The following is a 23,942-nucleotide window of genomic DNA, read 5'->3' on the forward strand; positions in this document are numbered from 1 at the left end:
AAAATGATGGGGCCATGTTAGTTAAATTCCAAGCAATCTTCAGGCCTTAAAATATTTAGTGTTTTCAGAAACCCAAAGTTTATCTCTTTTTATCTCCTAGATTCATCTGTACACGTGTAGAAGAAAAGACCCAGCAACCAGACTCCTCCCACCCCGTCATCCGCATCAGTATGAGATCAGTTTCTCCTGTTCTTCCCCTCAACCTTCTCTTAACAAAAGGCCACTTAGGACGCAGAGATTCTCAAAAGATTTGGTTATGCCAATTCCCATCATCAGTAGTGATGCTCAAAAAAAAAAAAAACCTGATTATATTTTGTGGACCAAAAACTTGGGAATGTAGTCTAAAGATTTTGATGTTGCAGTTCCCAGGTATAAGAGGCAAGCTGGGAGGTGGGAAAGTAAATGAAAGAATATCAAAACTTCCTGAACCTTTTGTGGGACTTATAGAAACAACACAGCAGAATGACTGCAAGGAGTGGAGGCCCAAGCTGGGCGTGGTCGTACACATCTCTAATCCCAGCACGCTAGTGAATGGACAGGAAATTTGCAAGTTCAAACCCAGCCCGGACAACTTAGCAAAAAGACCCTTTCTCAAAATAAAAAATAAAAGAGCTGAGGAGGAAGGTCAGTGTGAAGGCCTTGGGTCAATCCCCAGTACCACAAAGAGAAAAAAAGGGAGGGCGGGAAAAGGACTGGGAAAGGAAGGAAAAGAAGGGAGGGAAAGGCAGGGGAGGGGAGGGGAGGGGAGGGAAGGATGGGGGCCCTTGAGTTGCCACAACTGGAGTTTTCAGCCCTTGCTTCAGAGCTGGATTCCCTGCCTCCTGTTTTGATCCTCCAAGCCATGTATAACCATATAAGCAGTAACTGAGGGAACAATATGGTGTCTCCCCAAGAACTTGGAATTAGATACGTAAAATTGTTCTCTGAAAGCTAAACTAATTGAACAACACAGAATGCATCAGAAATGAGATATGCAGAGTTCCTTGACTTATCCTCAAGCCAGTATTTGAGTAATATTTCTAAAAGATCATGTGTCCAAGGCCGAGGGTATAGCTCAGTGGTAGAGCACTTGTCTACCATGCACAAGGCTCTGGGTTTCATCCCCAGCACTGTATACAAATAATCATACATACATACTACATACATACCTACAAAGAAGTCGGAAGCAGAGTTTTTTAAGAAATTAGACTTGAAACTTGAAGGGCAATGGTGACCAGGGCTCCTCACAGGAGTTTCCTGAACGAAAAACAGGTTCCCTGGCCCACGAACCGTACAGATCTCTCTAAAAACTGAGAATTAGCCCTGGGGCAGCCAGGTACCTTCCCTCCCCAAAGTCATTTTGTCTAACTGCAAGTGTTTTCAATGGACAAACTCCTTGCTCACACTGACTGCTACAGGACCATTCTAAAGCACACATCAGTTGATATGGTTCCATGCTTTGAACATTTTAATAATTTCCCCCATGGAACTTCCCACTGATCAAGCCCTGCCTCTCTAAAGCTCTAAATCTCACGCTGCCCTCTCGCCTACCTTTTGAATACATCTAGTATTTGCTACCTGGAATGTGCTTGCCCGTCTTTATGTTTTTAAAATGATTTTTAACTTTATTGAATACATGAACATTTTTAAAAGCTCAAATTGTGAAAGGCTCTTAACACAAATAACAGTCTCTTTTTCAAGTTTTAGTCTTTCTTTTTTTCTAAATTGACTTTCAGATTTCTACAGTATAGGGTTATATCACTAATCTATTTTCGGCATAGTCTTGTGAATCCTTTTTAAATTTTGTTACAAAAGTGATACGTGTCTATAGGTAACGCAACTTTTATTAGTTACCAAAGTGATAACAAAAAACACAAATTCTTTGCTCTATTCCTCCTCACCCCCAACTCTTATTCTCAAAGGCAATCCCTTTTCAACCCTTTTCACTGATTTTCAGTATTTGCCTTTGTTTCTAAAGAACACATTGAATGCATCCTTCTATTTCTTGATTTTGCTTTTCGTTTTTTTGAAACAGGGTCTCACTATGCAGTCCATGCTGGCCTTGAATTATGTAGCCCAGGATGTCCTCAAACTCAGGGCAACTGTCCAGCCTCAGCCTCCCAAGTGCTGGGATTATAGGTGAGCACCACCATAACCAGCCAGTTTTCTATATCATGTTCTGAATTCCTACTATCCTGTAAGAGGATACCTCTCTTATACTCCCATCTCTGTGGATATTTAACATCTCTTTTACATGCGTTACTGTGCAGTGACCACTTCCGTTCATTCTAGCTGTTACACAGGTATACACGTGCCCTCCTCTTATTCCTACCCAAAAGTGGTGGTTACACGATAATGACTGCATGGATACTAATACTGTACTGGCTGAGTATCCTTTATCTGAACTGCTTGAGAGCAGAAATATGTTGAATTTCTATGTTTTTACATTTTAGAATATTTGTATATACATAATGACACATTGGGGTTGGGACCCAAATCTAAACATGAGATTCCCTTATGTAGTATTTACATCTTATACACATAGCCTGAAGGTGATTTTAGACAGTCTTTTTAAATAACTTTATGCAAGAAACAATTTCATGCTGTGGAATTTTCCACTTGTGGCATCACGTCAGCAAAGTTTTAGATCTGGGTACATTTTAAATGTCAGATTTGTGAATTAGGGTCAACCTGGAATGAATAAATCATATCATATATAATTGCATTTCCTTTCTGATATGACTTTTTTCTTTTGTAGTGCTGGGGATTGTAACTCTTTATTCTCCCTATTATTGACTACTATTTTGCTGCTGTTGTTTGCTTAGTTCTCTTCATACAAATCATCAATTTTCTCCTCCCACCCCCAAACTCTGGCAAAAGTACAATTCTCCTCTCAATGCTTTTTCTTCCTCTAAGATCTAGGATTGACTCAAAGGCCTTTGCACTGAGTTACATCCTCAGTCCTTTTTAAAATTTTGAGACAGAGTCTCAATAAGCTGCTAGATTGTCCAGGCTGAGAAAGAACTTGCAATCCTCCTGCTTCAGCTTCCCAGAGTGCTGGAATTACATGTGTGAACCACCACGCCCAGCTTCAATATATTTTGACACATTTCCCCTAGAAATATCTGTCTCCCTGCTGGAAGGATCTAAACTGGCCGTTCCCTAGGTGTGCCCAGGTGTTGCCCTAAGACATTCTCTCTTCCCATCTTGGAATTCCCTTCACCTCTCTTCTGTGCTGGATTCCACATTTCCTAGATCCTGTGGCTTTCTCTTCTCAGTTTATATCCCGATTTTGCGGGAGCAGATTCTCCACTGCTTCCTAAGAAAGGTGGTGTAACACAAAAAATCTTTAGATCTTCCATGTCTGATAAATGTCTCTACCATACCCTCACTATTGATTGATAGTTCAACTGAGTATAGACTTCTAAACTGAATTCTTTCTCCTCAGAATATTGAGAAAATGGCTCCATTGTTTCCTAGCTTCCACTGTTCCTGTTGAGAAGTCTGAACACCATTCTTTTTCTTTATCCTTTGTACATTTTTTTTCCTTCCAGAAGCTTTAGGGTCTTCTGTTTAATCCCTGCTAGTATTCTGAAATATCACAGTGGCATGTCTTGGCGTCAGCCTTGGTATCATTTATCATGCTGGATAATCAGCAGGAGTTTTTGTTTCCTTCGGTTCTTCAGTATAATATTCTTGTATTATATCTTTGAGAATTTCCTTCCTGCTGTGTCCTCCATTTTCTATTTCTGGAACTCCTACTGTTTCTGGGTAGAATTCTTCAATCGATCCTCTAATTTTCTCTTCTGTTGTCCTTCTCTTCATCTTGTTAGTCTGCTTCCTAGGATATCTCCTCACCTTGTATTTGCTAACTGTGCTGACATTTTTATTTTGTGTCTATTTTTAATTTCCCAGGTTTCTTATCCTCACTTGATTACTTCTGTTCCTTCTAAGTTCTTTTCTTCTGTGTGTTTGCTCGCTTTTTCCGTGTTTTCCAGGTTGGTGGTCTTCCGCATACAGTTTTAGACTATCTGATAATCTCTGGCTACCTAGAATTTGGCTTTTGTTGTTAGTCTTGGTTTTTCTGTGGGGTCTTTGTTTGATCTGAGGATTGAATCCTGGGCCTTGCACAAGCTAGGCAAGTGCTCTACCACTGACGTATATCCCTGGCCCTTTTAATTTTTTTTTTCTTTTTGGAGACAGGGCCTCACTAAATTTCCTAGTCTGGCCTTGAACTTGAATCTTTCTGCCTCAGCCTCCCAAGTAGCTGGGATTAAAAGTATGTATCACCACACCTTGCTTAGAACTTTTTAAAAGATCAATTATATTACGGTTTAGTTTACATAAAATAAAATATGCATAACTTCAGTGTCTTTGGCTGGTGATCCTTAGTGATCAGTTCCCATGTCACTACAGAGCTGCACAGAAGCTTTATGTGCTGGGAGAAATTGGATGTGGGTTTCAGTAGGAATTTGCTGAGCTGAAAGCCTATTCTTTTGTTAGGAGACTCCCAAATCTCATTTTTTGGGAGCCTTTCTCCTGGGGTCTTTCCGTTTCCCCAGAGAAAATTCCTTTGCTTCCTTGGGTGCACCTGACTTTGGTGTCCTGCAAGTAGGGGAATGGAAGGAGGTGAACCACGGGTAATGGAACCATTTTAGGTTATGGATCCCTTGGCTTGTAGCCCTGTTTCAATCATCCTCCGCTGCATCCAGGCTCCTCAAGTCCAAAGGCTCTTCACTTTAATTCTCCGAAGAATCAACTTTCATCTGGAGAGATGGGGCTGGAGGTGCAGGAGTCCTGACAGGATGGGGTTGGTGAAGAACAGACTGTCAACATTCCTCTGTTATGAGGTCCAAAGCACATCCTGCCTTGAGACCCACAGTACCACTGAATCCTGAGCACTGCTGGGATTCACTAAGTGCAACAGTTTACTTTTGGTCAACATCCCAGACCTACGTGTTTCTAACTTTTTTTTATTCCTCTACTCCTATCTTAGTGGGATTTGGGAAAGCAACTCAGATAAATAAGTTTATTCAACTCATTATGTTTAAGTGGAAGCTCCCGTTTTTATTCTAGCCAACTCCTATTCATCTTCCAGACTCATTTAGGTACCACCTCCTCCAGGAAACTTATGTTCATGTCCCTGGGCTGGGTTAGGAGCCCTTCCTCTGTTCTCCCACGGTATCCTTTTCCTGTCTCCACCTCGGCCCTGATCAAACTGTTCTGAAACTGTCCATTTCCATGTCTGATTCTCTCAGCAGATTGGGAGTTCCTGGCAGTATCAGGGCTGTGTCTCATTCCTGCTTATAACTCCAGCTCTCAGGGTCTGGTTGACATAAGTACAGAGTTAACAGGTGGTGATGGAATAAATGAGTGAAGGGATGACTCTAAGAATGGATCAGCCGGGCCGGGGATAGAGCTCAGTGGTACAGCACCTCCCTGGCAAGCGCAAGCTCCTGAGTTCGAGTCCTGGTACCTCCCCCAAAAAAGAATGGATCAGAGGCCTGGGAGTCTATTAATGGTATAGTGTTTGTCTAGCATACATGAGGCCCTAATTCCTAGCAACACACACACACACACACACACACACACACACAAATCCGACCCTGGTAGAGGGACCATCTAGAAAGGGAAATAAACTGGATACAATTGCTCCCATATAAGTTCAGTTCCCTAAAAGCTGTAAATTCCCTTCAAGTTGTATGTGCAAGAAAGTCCAATGCAGCATGATTTAAACCAGTAAAAATATGGGTCCCGCTTCCATGCCCTACCCATGGAGGATGGCTAAGTATATCACGGTATATCAGTTGCCACTAAATACAATGGTAATGAGGAATATGCAACTATGTGGAGAAATGTGTAAATGAAAAAAGCAAAAAAAAAACCCTCCATGTGCAAAATCATTTCAACTATATAAAAAAATACAGAGAATGAGAGGAATACAGCAACTGTTCAGAGTAGCGGCCCCTGTGTGTTGTAATTATGAATAATGTTTTTCTCTTTGTTTTCCCAGGATTCCCAAAAATTTTTAATGGAAGAATGTATTTGATGTACACTTTTAAGCCGCTAAGATGAAAATAAGTATCCTTAGAGTGCTATGAACAAAATATTGCAAAGAAGGCCCAAGAACTATCTGCACGTCTGGCAGGGCTTGCTGTAAAGGCTCCTTTCTTCAGTGGCCAAAGATCCCGAAGGCCTAAGCTGATAGCATGCCCTCCATCCCCTTCCTTATAAAGTAGGACCTAGCTCGGGAAGCCAAAAGATTAGGATCTTGGAGATCAGTTGATTATAAATCACAATAACATGGGCTATACTGAGAAGCAGAGGCCCCTACACCAGGCCGCACTCTTTTTTTTTTGTACCAGGACTCGAACTCAGGACCTTGCACTTGCCAGGCAGGCCCTTGTGCCACTGAGCTATATCCCCGGCCCATCAGGCCCCACTCTTAAAGGGCCCCTTCCCACAAAGAAAAGTATCTGTGCGATCAGGGAGTCTTGCCCAACAAGGTCTTTGGCCCTATCCTGTCTAGACCATACCTCAGGTACCCAGAGCCCCAGAATTCCCTGCCCAAATTTCTTGAGCTTACTTTTAGGAACTATGTGGTCTTATAATCAAGGTCCATCCTCTAGGCCCACAGGGTGTCTAAAAGGGAAAGGCAGATAGGCAGGATGTGAATTATGAGTTGAGGTATATATACATATCTCAAGGTTTCATATGAACCACAGGCGGGAAGCTAAGTGGGAAGGGTCAAAGCCTTCAACTGGTACTATCCCTTGGCCCTGCCAATATGGAGCCAGGCAAGTCCAGAGATCCCTAAGCCTCAGGTTTGCAGAAGGGTCTAACCTTGAGTGTTGGACAGATTTGTGTTCAAATCTATGTAAGTGTGAGTCCATTCTCCTCTGTGAGCTCAGTTTCTGAGCACCATAAAATGGGTGTGATAATTCTGACTTCAGAGAATTGTGGTGAGGACTATAGAGTGACGTAGTGGTTATGATCACAGGCTTTGGGTCAGATGGGCCTGGATTTAAATCCTAGCCCTGCCCCTTCTTGCTATGTGACTTTCATCTCTAAGTTTTAGTTTCTTCATCAATATAATGGAGGTAATAATAGCACTAACCTGTGATCACTGGGAACATTATGGTTATAAAGAATATGTGATAACATTGGAAAATGCTTAAAAAAGAACAGGTTGCTTAATAACGGTCATGCAAATATTAGCTATGGTTGAATGGGCCTTCTGCATGCCCCCATCCCATGCCTAGTTTTATTTTTGCTATAGCACCTACCAGTATTTACCATACGTATCTTGTTTCTTTTCTGTCACTGACCTGACATACACAAAAATGTTAGCTCCACAGGGCAAAAGTATTGTCTGTTTTGCTCACGGTTTCCAAGTGCCTAGAACAATGTAAGGCATACTGAAGCTGCTCTTCAAAAGTCAAGCGGCTGTCTGCCACACAGACAATGGAGGAAACACGTTTGGCCCTAAGAACAGATAAAATAAAGGCAAGGAAGCGTAAAGCCTAAAATGCAGCCAGGTGGCACTTAACTGCAATCCCAGCACTCTAGGAGGCTGAGGTAGAACGATCACATGTTTGAGCCTAGCCTAGGCAGTTTAGTGACTTAGTGAAATCCTGTATCAAAATAAATCTTAAAAAAAGAAGCCTAAAGCTGGGCATGGTGATGCATGCCTGTAATCCCAGCACTCAGGAGGCTGAGCCAGGAGGATCGCTGTGAAGTCAAGGCCAGCCTCAGCTACATAGTGAGTTCCAGGCCAACTTGAACTACACAGTGAGCTCCTGTCTCAAAAGGGATGAGGGGGTGCCTAAAATACTTAAGAACCTGTAGATAGTTCAGTTCAACTTGAGTGGAAGGTTAGGAAGGTAATAGAATGACTAGAAAGGTGAGTGGGACTGTGGCCTTACCCAAAGGAACATTCAAGAGCTTCCCTAGACCACAAGTGGAATGAAGGCCTACATGTCACAGCCAGGAAGGAAAAAAAGGACTAGGGAGAGGTAAATATGTTTCCTAAGTTTAAGTGACACTCAAGTTCAAGTTAAAGTTCAGGGGCTGGGTATTTAGCTCAGCGGCAAAGTGCCTGCCTGGCAAGCGCAAGGTCATGAGTTCGGTTCCCAGTACTGGAGAAAAACCAAAAAAAAGACAAAAAAAAAAAAAAGTTAAAGTTCAAGCAGGACAATGTGAAAGGAAAAAAAAAGCTTTTGAAAGTTGACTCAGGATAGAGGAAGACTCTATTCTAAGGAGCCCTCTGAGCCAAGAATCAGACCTAGAAGTAAGAAGCAGAAGCAGGTACAGAAGACAGGTGGACTGAGGTAATGGTGACATCCAAGAACATCTCCCGGTTTTGTTCTGTTTTGCTTTTTGGTTTTTGAGACAGAATCTTGCACAGGCTGGCCTTGAACTCACTATGTAGCCCAGGTTGGCCTCGAACTTATGGCAATCCTCCTGCCTCAGCCTCCTGTGTGCTGGGATTACAGGTGTGCACCTCCACCCCCATTTCTTATGAAAATTAGTAGAAGAGCTACTGTTAGGTGAACCACGGGACAAATAAGAAGGCTTGATTGCTTTCAGCAATGGACCCAAAAACATCAAAGGCAAAGATGGTAGCCAGGATACAAAAGGAAGGCCATGATGGTTTTGGTGGCTCACTGTCCTTCTCCTGGCTACTATGAGCCCTTGCTTACCATAACTCACTGAACAAGTTCCAAGATGACACGATGATGGTGACAATGATGACAAAGACTGCTTCATACTTCAAATGAAATATCTGCCTACCACATTTATATTTTGAGGGAAAAAAATGATAGGTAGAGGCTACAACCAAGAAAGCCCTGAGGGGCCAAGCAACAGAGTGTGAACTTCACCCTGTAACTGTGGGGCTTGACCCAAGGAGTGATAAGGTCAAATGCTTCCTCCATAGAGAATGCCTCCCCTAATCTCATGCTCCTTTCAACTTGAAACGAATACTATAGAGTATATAATCATAAAAAAATAAGCAGGCTGTATTTCGTCCTTAGCATGCCCTGCTTTATAATGATGCAAATAATAATAAAGTTACTATTTATTATGCACCTGCCATGGTCCAGGACTTGTGGTACTTTCACACAGCCACGCAAGGTAATTGTTTTTCTCATTGCCTGGACACAGAACTGAGGCTCAGAGGATCGATGCGATTTACCCAGAGTTACACAGCTAAAAAGCAGGGGAAATGAGATTCAAATCTGGGTTTGTCTGACTCCAAAACCAAAGCTTTAAACCACTATAGCTTCTGTTCCTTCTGTCATCCGAGAGGCAAGGGATGCTTCATCTCCCACATCAGCCAGCAAGCTTAGCCTCGCTGCCTCATCTGCCTTCCGTCTCCCCTCCACACAGCGCAGCCCAAAGCCCCACTCCAAGAACATTCAGGTCCAATTTCTAGAGGAGACAATCACTCAAGGATGAAAAAGAGGCAGCATCCAAAAATGAAAGTGAGAGTAGACACAAGTATTGCAGCCCAGACCAGCTCAGCGCGTTATGATGAGAGGGGGTGGGGGGAGAGAGAGAGAGAGAGAGAGAGAGAGAGAGAGAGAGAGAGATGGAAATGGCTTTCCAGCCTTTTCTTCTTTCCTCCCTCTGCTGGAAGCAGAGGGATGGAGATTCAGCCATGATGGGAAAGGAAGTGGGTGGAATGGGGAGCAGCTATCGCAGTCTGCTGCTGCAGAAGCCTCAGCTCAGCCTCCAAGCTCCTTCCTGTGTGCCCGAGGCCTGTCTCTGGCCCACCTGCTCCCACTGCCTGAGCAGGGAGACTGGGCTGTTCTCCAAACACCCCACCAATCCTAGAAACGCCTGGCTCACAGCAGATCAAGAGCCTCTCAAGTCACAAAGAAGGCACCCAAAAAGGCAGAGGGGCTGGCCCAGGGCTCCTGGGGGAGGCTGGGGGCAGACCCCAGGTGTCATTCCTTCACAGAGGCCCCCGTGACTGCGTGGTTTCAGTGGCAGAAGCTGAGGAAAGGAACACTCTAGGGCTGCTAGAGGAATGCTCACAACAGGCTGGGGCCAGCAGCAACATGGCATCAAAATGAGGTCATCCAAGCTCAGCTCTCTGGGGGGTTTTAATAGTTGTCATCTTCAATCTGTATTGAGAAGGCAAAACAATCATTTTTTACAGTAGCTTTAGTCTAAGTTTATATCTCAAGAGCATATTGTTTACCTCCTTTCTGTCCCAGGACCTCACTAAAATGAAAGTGAAAGAATAAAATAAAGCCTGAACTCATACCAAGAAAGAGGATAGAAGAAGGTGGTGTCAGCGGGTGAGAGAGTTCAACGAATTTCTGGAAGCAAAAAATAAACACAAGAGTGTTCCGGGTTGAGGGAGAGCCAAGAACACCATGTAGGGCGTTCCAGTTGAGGAGGGAGTCAGTCAGGCCCTCGGAGGCCCAGAGACACTCCAAACTTGGCAACAGTAGATGATCAGGGGACTGAAGACAGGGGGGATAAAGTGAAGGTATGTACAGGAAATCCTTCCTCCTTTGCCACTCAATCCCTGGATATAGGCTGCTTGACATTCACCCCTAGGCAAAATATCAGGATACTCTGTTACAGGAATTAAGGGACAAAAAAAAAAAAAAAAAGAGGATAGAAAGAAAAATGGAAAGAAAGCTTTTTTAAATAAGGGGGGAGGGGGTGAAGGGAGGGGACGGGAATGGGAAAAAAAGCAGCAGCAAGATATATCATGTATAGATAGGTACAAATTCCCTATGATGAATGTGATCATTATGTATACCCAAAATCTACCCCAAAATGTCCCAATAAAATGTTAAACACACACAAAAATAAACTATCTGGGATGGATTAGGGTACCTAATAACATGTTAGTACCCCCCCCCACAGAGTGCTTTTCATTTTTGCACTTGGGGATGTACCCACTGTAACAATCTGCTCTCTGCCAGCTCACCAAAATAAAGCCAGAAGTGGTCAAATGAAACTGGATATGCAAATATCACAGCAAGACTTCATTAACTCAATTCATAAGCTATAAAATAGAAAGCATAAGAGAAAAGGTAAGCAGCTTATAGGATCAACTATAATCTTCAACATCTAACTAACAGAAATTCCAGAAAGAGAAAATAGGAAGTAAAGGGGAAGGAATTATCAAAGAAATAATGTAAGAAGAGACAGTCTTTCAAATTGAAAGAGTTCCTTGAGTACCAAGTAAAATGAATTAAAAAGCAGACCTTGATCAGAGTGTTAAATAAGTGTTGGAGTTACAAAACGATGTATCATTTGTGATACAAGCACTTTTCTGTATGCATATTAGATTTCAGAATGTTTTAAAATTCCTCTATTATTAGACATGAAGAAGGGAATAAGGGGAGGGGAGGGGGTATAAAGGAGGGGAATGAGAGAGTGAATACAAAAAAAAGTTAGATGCATGTAGGAAAATACCACATTGAAACCCAGTTTTTTCTAAAATTAACAGGCAGTAATAAAAATCTTCAAGTAAAATGATATTCCCAGAAGATATGCTAAGGTTATCCTACGTTTTCAAGGAACGCCACACAACAGTAAGAAAATAAGATACACACACACACACACACACACACACACATACACACACACACAGAAAAGAAAGTTCTGGTCCAAATACAAAACACAGTAAAAGGTAGCATGATTTTGAACAATTGATAGAGCTCACAAAAGGAAAATTTACTTGACCTTGATACTAGGAATATTCTTCTGGTAGTACAGTCGTTGTGACAGTGGAACTGTGGAAAATGAGGAGCGATTATAGTACACTATTTGGCTCTGCAGTGAATAATAGTGACAGTCATAATCACATAAACACGGTATATTGGCAGTCAACCTTTATCAACAGTCTCTCTAGACAAAGCACCGAAGACCTGATTACTTTTACAGAACAGAATGTAAATGTAATCAACCATGCTGGATACACAGTACAGAACACAGAGAGCAGGTGGTGGAAGAAGGAAAGGAGAGATAGAAAGAAGGAGGGGCGCTAAAAAAAATGTTTCACAAAATGAGTACTCAAGAGTTACTAAAGAGTATCGAATACTCTTTAAAACAGTATCTAATAAAGTTACAAAGCTAATCAACAGAGGAAAGCAAATGGTAATATAACTATCAAAATGTAGCACAGAGGCAGGGAGAAAGTCAAGTATTTGAAACAAGCTAAATTCTGACAGCAGAAAAGAAATAAGAAATGTTTCAAACTGATAAAAAAAGAAATAACTGTTGAAACAAATTATTTAGAGATGCAAAGTTACCAGGAGAAAAACTAAATGTTAAAAGGGGTCACCTTTTGGGAGTAGGAAGTGGGAAACAAGGAGACATTGGTTTTTCTCTTTCCTTTAAAAATGCTTTATTAGGGGCTGGGGATTTAGCTCAGCGGCAAAGCACCTGCCTGGCAAGCGCAAGGTCGTGAGTTCGGTTCCTGGTACCAGAGAAAAACCAAAAAAATAAAAATGCTTTACTTTTGTTAGTGCATGTTCGTAGTACATAATGATTACATTTCTCACGGGGAGTTAGAACACGAAGTAACTTAATTCTGTTTCCATCTTCTCCCCCTTCCCTCTCTCGGTCTCTCTCTATTTTTTTTATTATTTCAGTATATTTTGGTTTTTACGACACAAGCCCTTGTATGCATATGCTGCTTGTTCTCCCCTACATGCAGAAGTTAAAAAGTTGAAGCTAAAAAGCTAAAACGTTGCTTTGCTAGAAGCGAAAGTAGAACCGTGGTCACAGAGACTGGGGAGGGCAAGCAGGAAAGCTGACGGAGCGGAGACGGTTAATGGCGCCAAGGATGCTGGTGGATAGGAGTAACTTCTAATGTTCTACAACACAGTAGGGTGACTACGGTTGACAACATTTAATTGTATTTCAACACAGCTAGTAAAGAGGATTTTAAATGTTCCCAACACAAAGAAATGGTGTATGTCTGAAATGAGAGATACGCTAATTACCCGGATCCAATCACTAAACATTGTATACATGCATTGAAGTACCACACTACACCCCATAAATATACACAATTGCTATGTGTCAAATAAAAATATATGTTTAAAATATTATATGTATATATGGCTTTGGTTTAAATCTTATGCTTTGTTGTTGTTTGACACAAGATCTTGCTATATTGCCCAGGCTGGTCTCAAACCCCTGGGCTCAAGTGATCTTCCTGCCTCAGCCTCCTGAGTACCTGGGATTACAGGCATATACCACCATCCCCAGCTGCTTTAATTTAACTTCTGAAAACAAGTCCCTTCTCTCTCTTTGGACCTCTGTCTTTCATACTGTATATACAAAATGGAGAGCGTGATGATCTGAGTTATAGATATGAGGTGCTGTTCTCCAATCTCTGCTTCTCTTTGGAGCAGGAGCACGAGAGGTGTGTGAAGGGCTACCTAACCCCTCGGCTCTCTACAACCACCCACACAGATACCTCCTCAGCCGCCCCACCTGTAACACCCTCTGCTCCTCTTCAAATCTTACTATTCCCAGTCCAATCCCTCCAGCCTTCCATTCCCTCAACTATGTACACCAAATAGGTACTTATGCATGCTTGAGGCACAAAGGATTGGAGGTTGCTTACTCTGAGAACATACTCAAAGACAGAACAGAAAGTAAAGTGGAAAATAAGAACTCAGAAAGAGAGATCAACAAAGATCCTAGAGCTGTGCTTGAACTGGTAGCTGAGGCAAAAAGGAAGACACAGTGAGCCATGACAGCCTTGTGTTAGGAAGGAGGAAAGAGGGGCTGGGGATTTAGCTCTGTGACACAGTGCCTGCCTGGCAAGCATGAGGTCGTGAGTTCAATTCCCGGTACCAGGAAAAAACAAAAAAAAAAAAACCCTAGGAAGGAGGAAAGGTACCAGTTTTCAAGGACAGCAAACTTTGTACTTTGTGTAGCACTAGATTTTTTTTTAAGTGCTGGGGATGGAACCCAGGGCCCAGCACGCTAGGCAGGTGTTCTACCACTGAGCTACACCCACAGCCCCTTTAATACTGGGTTGTTCAAGTCATTGTCACAGGAGATTTCATGAAAGAAAAGGAATATGACCATTTATTGAGTATGTACAGGTCTCAGGGAATGTCATTCAAATTGTCTTGGTTAATCTTGAGAGATGGAGATTTTGATTCCATTTTAAAGGTGAGGAAATTACAGTTTGGAAAGTGTCAAATGATTTCACTGAGGACATCCAGCTGATTAGGGCAGAATCTAGATTCAGACTCAAGTTTGTCCATCTCAAAAACTCATTATTTGTGCATCAGACTATGGGGCCTCAAGATAAAGACACGTAGGTCAGAGCTGCCCTGCCCACGGCAGTGGGAACACTGTAACAAGAGACACGGCTCCCCTTCTGTTTATGAAAACAGAAAAAGGGAGGTAACGTAACAGGCCTAGCTGTCAGGGCAGAAACCGTCTCTGAGCTGCCTCCGTTACGTTAAATGTAGCCGCCTAAAGGAGAAGCCAGCAAAAAGAGATGGGGAATCCTAGGCTCACTCCCCAGCCATGATTCTAGCAGCTCATTTCTGAGGGGCCAGAACAGAGCAAAGGGCCCATCTCCCATGTAAGCAAGAGCCCCGTTAGGTGATGCCTTCTCTTTATTATCCCCCAGCAAGTGGCCAACCTCTCTGAGCCCTGATTTCCTCACGCGTACAACACAAAGATAATGATTCCCACCATCTTCCTACGACTCCAAGGCAGGAAATAGGACATTTAAGGAAAGATGCTTTGAACACTGCCATTAATACTAGAAGGACTCTTCTCAGAGCTCTCCCTTCTGTTCAGTTTCCCCCATCTTACACAAGCGCTGTCTCTCTCTGGACCTCAGTGTTCTCACCTACGAAGTGAGGCCCTTGAAATGGATGATTTTTCAGGGTCCTTCCGGCTCCAGATTTCTTGACTTTTGTGTTGATTAGAGCCCTGCTGTTTATGAATGGCAGCTGTTCCTCTGAGCGTCCCCAGTGAGCCGCGCTCCCGTCCATCACATCACTTGTCAGTGTGTTCTCCTGTCCTTCTTCCCATGCGAGTAATCTTTACTGCCGCTGCCCAGGCACGCTCCTCTCTGGATGGCCGCCAATCTGCCTTCCAACCTCTCCTCTGGGGGGACTGCTCCAGAACAGACCCTCCACCTGTCCTCCATACTAGAAAACAAGCTCCCCTCCCCTCCCCCTAACTTAAAACCCTATGTTGGCTGCCAATTCCTGACAGTATAAAGCTCCTGATACCACCATTCAAGTGTCCTCATGATCTAACCTGGCCAGCTCCTCTCCAACCTTTCCCGCCGCCCAGGTGGCGCTCTAGTTTTCAGTGAACTGATAAAAGTGCCCCTTGCCGCCACATATACATGTGTGTTTGTTCATGCTGTCCCCTCCACTTTAACTGCCCCCTTGCCGCTAAATCTCAGCAATTCACACAGTGTCCTTCTTTGTCTGACTGACTCTTACTCATCCTCTGATCTTAGCTCAGGAGTCACCTCCTGCAGGAAGCCTTCCCCACCCTATGGGGAGATGTCCCTCCTTTAGGCTACCTTGGCCCGCTGTGCTCCCCTCTGGCATAGCACATAACACACCACATCACTATCATCTCTTTCCACCAGCACCTTCTCCACCCATGACTGCCGTAAAGCCGGAAACTGTATAATATAAATTACAGAACTCTTTATCTGAGGGGCACAAGATGTGGCCCACGCTAGGCTCTCAATATTCCTTGCACTGACCTCTCTCTCAGATATGAGGGAAGCTCCTACATGGTCTCTCCCGCCTGCCTTGCTATAGCACAGAGCTTTGCAAAGCTACCACTAGAAATATCAATTAATTAGCCAATGTAATTATTATTAATATAATGATAAAACTGTGTGCTGAGCACTTCAGCTATGCCATCTTATTGAATGCTGACAACCACCATGAGTTGTTTACGGAGTAGGCCGCATATCAGATACGCAGTTGTATGAGCTGTCTCCCACTTTAAAAAGGAAATTTTAGGTAAGGGCAAATTGGGCACCTTTCACCACAGATAAAATGACAGCTGCTGCAGTGCTAGGGATGGAATACAGGGTCTCACATGTGCTAGGCAAGAGCTCGACCACTAAGTCATACCTCCCATACCTAATGACCATTGTAAGATGGTTTTACAGAGAAAAACATTGGTTGGATCTGGGGGAGTGCAGTACACTATATCCTGGGATCTGCAGGAAATCATAAAGTCTGAATATGTAGTCATATTACTTTTTTAAAAAAGGTATAAAAATCATATAGCTCCAGTACAATTACTGCATGTCAATAAAAAACAGTGTAATTTGAAAAATCATATAGCTCCAAAGAAAGGCACTTGATATTAGTTCAACTGTCCCTCTCAGGTGAGAATAGTGATAAACTTATCTAAAATGCTGAAGGAACAATCCTGAGCAGTGGCGCAGCTCTGGTTTGTCATCTGTTTTGGAAAGGACGTGATGCAGCTGTCTCCATGTTGTTGTTTTCTTTGCTACTCTCCGCCTCTAGGGGGCAGGGCAGTCCATCTAATATTTTCCATCCTCATCCGCTTTCCATCCTGATCAGAATCATTAAGTATGAGGAAAAGCCAGGAAAGTTTCTGATACAAGGGGCAGAGGGATGGAAACAGGAATCTTACATATCAGAAAACAAATTTTAAGCCGGGCATAGTGGTGTACACCTGTAATCCCAGCACTCAGGAGGCTGAGGCAAAAGGGTTGCTGTGAGTTCTAGGCCAGCCTGGGCTGCAAAGTGAGCTCAAGCCAGCCTGAATTGCATAGTGAAACCCTGTCTCAAAAAAATAAAAAAATTTTTTTAAATTTCCATTTCTTCCTGGAAAAAACAGGCTCTGAAAGTAAAGTGATACCTGGAGTCACACAGAGTCCTCTTTCCAGGGCATCACATTTTGAACGCTAAGGTTCCAGGGAGCTTCAAACACTAAACACTTGGGAATAGGTTTCCTCATGTAATGCCTGCAGAGAGACCACATACCACGAGGAAGTTAAAGTAGCAAATCATCTTGCCCCAAGAGGAACTAAGTCATTCATTCATCATTCTTCCCCATGACCAGTGTTGATTATCCTGCCAGAGAATACAGCAAGGAATAAGCCAAAAGGGCCAAGTTTTATTCCAACCCCAAAACACTGTGCATAGGGTATGAGCTCAACAAAGACTTCATCATTACAGAAAAAAGGGAGAGGTATGCGGAGCTCAGAGTGCGGCTCAAGCGGGAGAACACTTGCCTAGCTTGAACAAGGTCCTGGCTTTTACGGGAGGCACTTGACAAGCAATTCAAGAGCTTCCCACTAGGTTGAGTGGGCTGTACATGGGTCCTACCCTAGACAGGCCTCCTTGCTCCACTGAGAAGAGAAGCTTTTATGTCAAGGGTCAAGACCACGGCATGGCACAGCCATGGCATGAGAGGGAGAAATGACAATGAGTAGATTGGCCTGTATGTTTATGAAGTATCATCCAACTCTGCTTCTCTGTCATTCTACGAATTGGGAGACTAGTGGGGAACAGAAGCAAAGAGAATAAAGGCCAAATGACTCCCGGGAGCAGGAGGAAAAAGCCACCGGAAAGCCAGGCCAATTCTGAGAGTTCTACAACAAAGAAAATATGAAGTACCCGAGCTATTAGTTCACCAGGGCTTCATGAAACATTCGTCTACAGACTAAGCAGCTACTATGTGCTGTGCTATACGTTTCCAGGCTAATTGCTCCTTCATTTTCGCCCCCTGCACCTAGCACATGGCTTAACATAACATGCACTCAGTAAAACTTCCTTCAGGGACTCACAGTCTGGTAGAGGAGACATACAGTGTAAATAACCATGAAGGTATAAAAAAAGAGCGAAGTGCTCACTGTCAGGGTCTGAGCATCCAGAGGGACCAGCGAATAAACATGGTAGAGGTGATGGTTCAGTTCACCCCAGGAAGCGGATAGAGCAGTCTGGGAGAAGGGAACAGCACAAGCTGAGTTCCAGAGGCTGTTAGAAGCCTGGGGTAAGCAGGTCAGGATGGCTAGCGTATGGTCTGGGAAAGAGACTAGAAGAGAAAGGAAGCTGGGGGCAGATCCTAAAAGGACTATGCATGGAAGGTGGAAAAACATGCAGGCCAAAAAGAATAAAAATACAGCAGCTACACTGTACAGTGTAACCCGGCTGCGTGTCAGAGGCTCAGGAGAACAGGCGAGTGGGTCTATTAGGAGACTATGGCTAAATTGGGAAGTGGTCACGAGAGGGAACCTGCCTTTCCTCAAGCGGTGGTCCTGGGAGCTCTGTCAGGGGGACCAGAGCCATAGCTGGGGGCTTCCATATCTTTAAACCCCACATGTGGGAGGTAGAAGGCTTGGGAGCCACACAGTTCTGGGGTCCACCCAGCTGTGTAACCTCAGCTGTGTAACCTCCCTTATCTGATCCTCATTTCCTCATCTGAAAATGGGTTTAGCAGTCACACCCACCTGGCAAGGATTCTGAACAAGTGAGATAAGAAGCAGAAGTACAGCAGGTGTGACGGCACGCACCTGTAATCCCAGCACCCTGGGAGGCTGAGGCGAGAGGACTGGAAGTTTGAGCTCAGCCTGGGCAATTTAGTAACTTAGTAAGACCCTGCCTCAAAATAAGAAGAAAGGCCTTGGGATATAGCTAGTGTGAAGGTCCTGGGTTCAATACCCAACGCCACAAAGAAAGAGGATGAGAGGAGAAAGAAAAGGAGGAAGAGGAGCTCCTGCACGGTGTATAACAATACCGCAGACCCTGGAGCCCAACCGCCCGTGCTCCTTTTAGCTCCTTCGCAGTTCTGCCGCTTATTCTTTAAGTGACCTCACATATGTTATCCAACCCTTCTGGGCCTCAGTTTCCTCATTATTATTAAAATGGAATTAGTCATAATCTCTACATCAAAAGCTTCATGTGAAGACAGAGCGAACTACCTCATGGAAATCACTCAGGACGGTACCTGGCACACAGTAAGGATGGTAGAGAAAGCCATTATTACATACAGCCACACAGTGGGGCCTGGTGCACAGAAGGCGGAGGCTCACCCAATACCCATGTGGCCTCCTCGGCACGTTCCAAGCCTTTGCTACGCTCCCAGCAAATTCAGAGGCCACGGTGGGTGGGGGTGAGACGGAGGAAGGAAGGTAGCAAGTGGCAAGGCTGGGTCTGCTGTGTTCCTCTCAACCCCTTCCATCAGATACCGGGGGACCATTCATCCTTCTTCAAATCTCCCTCTCCTACCGCCCAGGTCTTCAACCAGTGGTCTGGTCTGCCCCGTCCCTCTGTCCTCTCCTTCAGCACCCTTGTTACCAGTTTTGTCCTGAGTACCATCTTTATAGCATGACTGGACCTGGAACCCTGTCTGTCTGTCTGCCTGTCTGTCTGTCTGTGGAAGGGGCTCTGCACGCACCAAGTGCACGGTGTTCGCTGAACTGGTAGCCTCTCCTGTGCTAAGTATATAGCCAAGAAATGTTCGGCTGACAAAGACCCCATTCTTGCTCCAGATGTAGGCAGAGAAGCAAGACTCCTCTAATTCTTATTAAACTCAACATTATCATTTCTCCTATACAAGCATAATGCTCACAACTAGGTGGGAAAAGGAGATAAATGTTTTTCCCTCTTGGGAGGAAGGAGAGACCCCATGGGAAAAAGACCCAAGGCCCCAAAGGAGACAGACTTTCCCAGAGCCTCTCCCCGGGCCCTCCCTTCTCTCTTACTCCCCTCTCAGTGGCTTCGGCCCCTGCAGGGAGCATGCTGACACCCACCACCTGCCCCTGGCAGGGAGACAGCCAAGCAACCATGCGGTAGACCACACAGCGCTCTGGCTGTCAAAAACACCAGGGCAGGCTCTCTAGTTGCTGTTCCAACATGTGAGCCAGCTTTGTAGGATGTGGGTGGGGGCAGAGGATGGAGAGTTACCACCACAACAGCTTCAGCTCACCACCACCTACAGCACAGCCAGAGCTGGGGGCATGCAAGAAGTGTGGGGAATGCAGCTCTGTTCAGTGTGGGGCACACAACAGTGGCCCCAAGCACTCATAAATCATTCCAGGCACTCAAAGGGTGGGGCGGGGGGCAGCCAAGATCAACAACAAAAGTGGAGCGCTTCTCTAATCATAGGGAGGGGTGACCATTCCGGGTAAAAACAAACAAACGAACTCTGAGCATTGGTTAGGACCAACAACTACTCAGACAAAATCCTCGTGTGCAGAGGACCACAGGGAGGTAGGGACTTGTCTTGTTCTGTGCCGCACTAGGAAGGCCACACCCAGAGCACAGCAGAAGGGATACTGGCATCCTGAAACCTGTCCAAGAGACAGTGAGTGTGGGAGCATGCTGGAGTCCTTCTGATAGGGATGGGGCCCAATAGGACAGCTTACGTCCCAAGCGAGGGAGGGGAAGTTCACAGTATTGAGAATCTGCCTTATTAGTACCATGACCTCTGGTTGGCTTCACTTCTCAAATCCCTCAGTTTCTTCGGCTGTAATATGTGGATCGTGCTGACAGATCCAGATCGTGCTGCCACCCCCACCCCCTGCTAAGGAAAGTCCTTGGGGAGAGTGGGCCCCAACCAATTTCAGCTGGGCGCAGGCCCCCACTCTCTCCTCTTCATCCACCAGAGGGAGCTCGGGGACCAGGAGCCTAGCCTGTACCACTTCTGCCTGTCCTCCCCCAATGCTGCATGCAGCCTCTGCTGCTGAACTCCCACCCTGCCTACCCGGCTTTGGCAGCCTTCTCTCCCACTCCTTACAAATCCAGAATAGGCCTAGCAAGGGAGTCACTTGCAGGAGCAGCAGTGGCAGCAACGGCTATTGCAATACCAGGTTCTCCTGAAGCCCAGCCAGGAAGAAAGTGGAAAAGAGGTCCCTTCATCTTGGAGCCTCAGTTTCCGCACCTCTAGTAATGGACTTGCTAATGTTCACGGCACAGGGCTTGTTGTGAGGACCAAAAGAGATAATCAGGGACATACAGATAGTATGTAGTGAGAAGTTCGTATGACCTAAGCACATTTATTAATATCATAGAAAATGGGAAGCAAGGAAGTCCAACGAGCAACCTGGAAGGTACACAAAAAGAAGGAAGGACCAAAAGGCCCACAAGGTTAGTAGAAGAGCAAATGGGCTTCTAGCCAGCCAAGACATTCAGATCCATGACTGCAGGATGGACAATCTGAGCCACTGGAATCCTGGAATTGAGGGAGACCCAGGTCATTTCACCGGGGGCAGTCAGGGTTTTATGCCTGATTCTGACATAATGCTATCTCTAGCTATCCCCGACTCCCACCTGGCCTCTGCTGGACACCTCCAACCAGCCTAGCCGCCTACACAGCCTACCTCTGCTGCTGCCACCCCCACCCCCTGAAGCAATCTCCTGCATCACTGAGGGCCTGGTTGTAAAGTTCCTCCTGATCTTATCTCAGATGTTCCCAAAGTTCCAGGTTCTGCTCCCTGGAGCCATATATAGTAAGCCTAGCCCTTGTTATAGGCCTGGGCCTCTAGAAAAGTCTTCAGCAGTCAGGCTGGAGGACCACAGTGCCCTATCCAGTCTTCCTCTGCCCCCACCTGATCACGGCCCTCTTTTGAATGGACCCTGATCTCCCTGCATCCCTGGGGTGCCCCAAGGGACACATGGTCAGTCCTCTGAGACTGCAATCCCAGAAGGTCTGTCTGGGCAGGTGAGCCCATTCCTGGACCCCTAGTCTGCACTGGGGCCGTCCACACCAAGACTCAGAGAAAGGTGCACTGCAGTAGAGCCTAGCTGAGCCCTCGAGCTGCAGCTGCTGCTCCTGGGGCCCAGCCATCTCAACCCAGCACCCCAGCCTGCTGCCTCACCACGGGGGAGTTGCAGAGAACTATCTCCCGGCAGATTTCCTGAGGCAGAAGGCTTCCCCACCCCCAGCCCAGCCTCCAAGAGACACTCCACTGGTTGTGGCACATGGTAAGACCAGCTGAGCACCGAGAGGAGGGGGAAGCCTGTCCATTCGCTAGAAGACTTCAGACTTGCTTCGTAGTGTGGTTAGGTTAGTCACAGACAGAACTGTCAAATCCAAAACCAGAGGGGTCCTTAAAGACCACCCAAGACAGACCTTGCCTTTAAAAAAGATATAAGGGAACTGATGGACTGAGAGAGGAAGGGACTCAGTCAAGGTCAGAAAGCCAATCTGCAGCAAAGCTGAAAGGGAAACCCAGGTCTCCTAACTTCCAGTTCTGTGTTCTTCGCAATACAGCAGAAAAGCAATAAGGGAGCCTGTAAGGCATTCCTGTGAGCCTGCACACCCTTGGCTCTCTCACGCTGATACATTTAGCCCAACCAACACACAAGGGAGCTACATGGAAAAAGTGGACCCAGCCCATGTCCCACCAACCCAGGAGATATTGCCAAGGTGCCCCAAATAGACAGACACACAGATCCCAGTACTGGAACTGGAAGCAATCCAACAGAGAGGAGATCTGTAGACTTCCCTTCCCAGCAGGGCTCTTTAAATGGGTGTTATTTTTCTTGAAGGGTGGAAAGAGGGTGGACTTTGAGGAACTAGCCAAGGGCCTGGCTTCCATCTTTGCCGCCCCCCCACCATCCCCGGCCAGGATGTGCTGCAGTTCCCCTCAGAAGAATGTCTCAGTCTCCAGCAGCCATTCTGGTTCCCACCTGCCTCTCCGGAGAACGATGGGGCAGAGGCTGACTGAGGAGACAAGATCAAGCAAAAAAAAGGGGGGGGGGAATGTCTCCCTTGGGGATCTTAGTTGACACCATCCTGACAATAAAAATCCTAAGCAGCACAACCAAAATAAATAAATAAATAAATGAAAACCCATCCTCTGGCAAGGATACAGCTAGGGGTTGAAGAAGTGTGTGTGTGTGTTGTGGGGGGGTGATGACTGCTTTGGTAGCTCACCGGCCGCAGTACCGAAAAAAAAAAAAAAAAAAAGGGATGCCTGCATTTATCTGGCCAACCCAGTGTACAGTGGCTATAGAATGGGTGTCAGCAGGATGCGGGGGACCTGGCTTCCTTGGTTGGGACGGGCGAGGAGGACATGGAATCAAGCACTGGCTTCTTACTTTATCAGCAGGACAAGTTGGAGAGGTATGTGGAGGGGGAGAAGGGGGGTGTACAAGCACATTCCTTACTTTCTCTGGAGGGTTGTAGCCGGGCTGGTGCTGGTACTGGTGCTGTGGCCTCCGCCAGCGCCGGGGCTGGAGCTCCTGGATGCGCCACGGCTCAACTGGCCCCGCTCCCGCGGTGGCCGCGGCCCCACGCCCACCGCCGCGGAATAGCCGGCTTCCTTCTCACGTCCCGGGTGCACTGGCCCAGCCTCCCGCCCGCTGCGCTCGCGACCCAGGGCTGGGTTCTCGTGGTGCAGATGGCACGGGGCCACGTCGCGCTCACGGGCTGTGTAACCGGTAGTGTCCTGGAGTGGATAGGAGGCGTCCCGCTCCTTGTCCCGATACACTGCCTCCCGGTTCTGGTAGGCGCCGTCCCGGTTCGGGTAGCCCACGTCCCGGGCCGCCTGGTGGAACTGGCTCTCCCGCAGCTCGCGGTGATGGAACTGGGTCTCGCGCAGGTTCTGGTACTGGCTCTCGCGGCCGGGGCTGTCCCGCGCGCCGTGGGGGTCCCGGTGCAGCTCCCCGCGGTGCAGCTGGCTCTCTTCCCTCAGGTCGCGGTTCTCCTGGGTGAGCTGGTCCAGCTGGCCCTCCAGCTCTTCGATGCGCCGCCGCTGGGTCTCCAGCAGCTGCTGCTGGCTCTCGATGATGTTGTTCAGCTCCAGCAGGTACTCCACCGCCCGGTTGGGGCTCTCGGATCCCGGGCCACCCGGGGGCCCCGACCCCGCCTCCATCCTGGCGGCCCAGGGACAGGGGAAGGGGCAGGAGAGCCCAGTCCCCGCTCGCTCACGGCGCCACCCTCCCCCGGGCCCAGCCGGGGGAGGGGGCCGGCGGGACGGGAGGGACGAAAAAGCTGCG

General features: G+C 46.2%; 1 protein-coding gene across 3 annotated transcripts in view; it reads right to left on the minus strand.

Annotated features, from left to right (window-relative positions):
* Iqsec2 (IQ motif and Sec7 domain 2) overlaps positions 1–23,922 on the minus strand; it is a gene marked incomplete at its 5' end in the record, with an annotated part of 83,404 nt that extends 59,482 nt beyond the window's left edge. For all 3 annotated transcript variants that reach the window (XM_005401488.2, XM_005401487.2, XM_013502863.1), the window contains 1 exon segment: positions 23,112–23,922. In XM_005401488.2, coding sequence (XP_005401545.1) covers positions 23,112–23,818 — 707 coding nt within the window.
* Between the last annotated feature and the right edge of the window lie 20 nt (positions 23,923–23,942).

This window comes from Chinchilla lanigera, unplaced genomic scaffold, assembly GCF_000276665.1.
Source record: "Chinchilla lanigera isolate Chin_1 unplaced genomic scaffold, ChiLan1.0 scaffold00074, whole genome shotgun sequence".
NCBI lineage: Eukaryota > Metazoa > Chordata > Mammalia > Rodentia > Chinchillidae > Chinchilla > Chinchilla lanigera.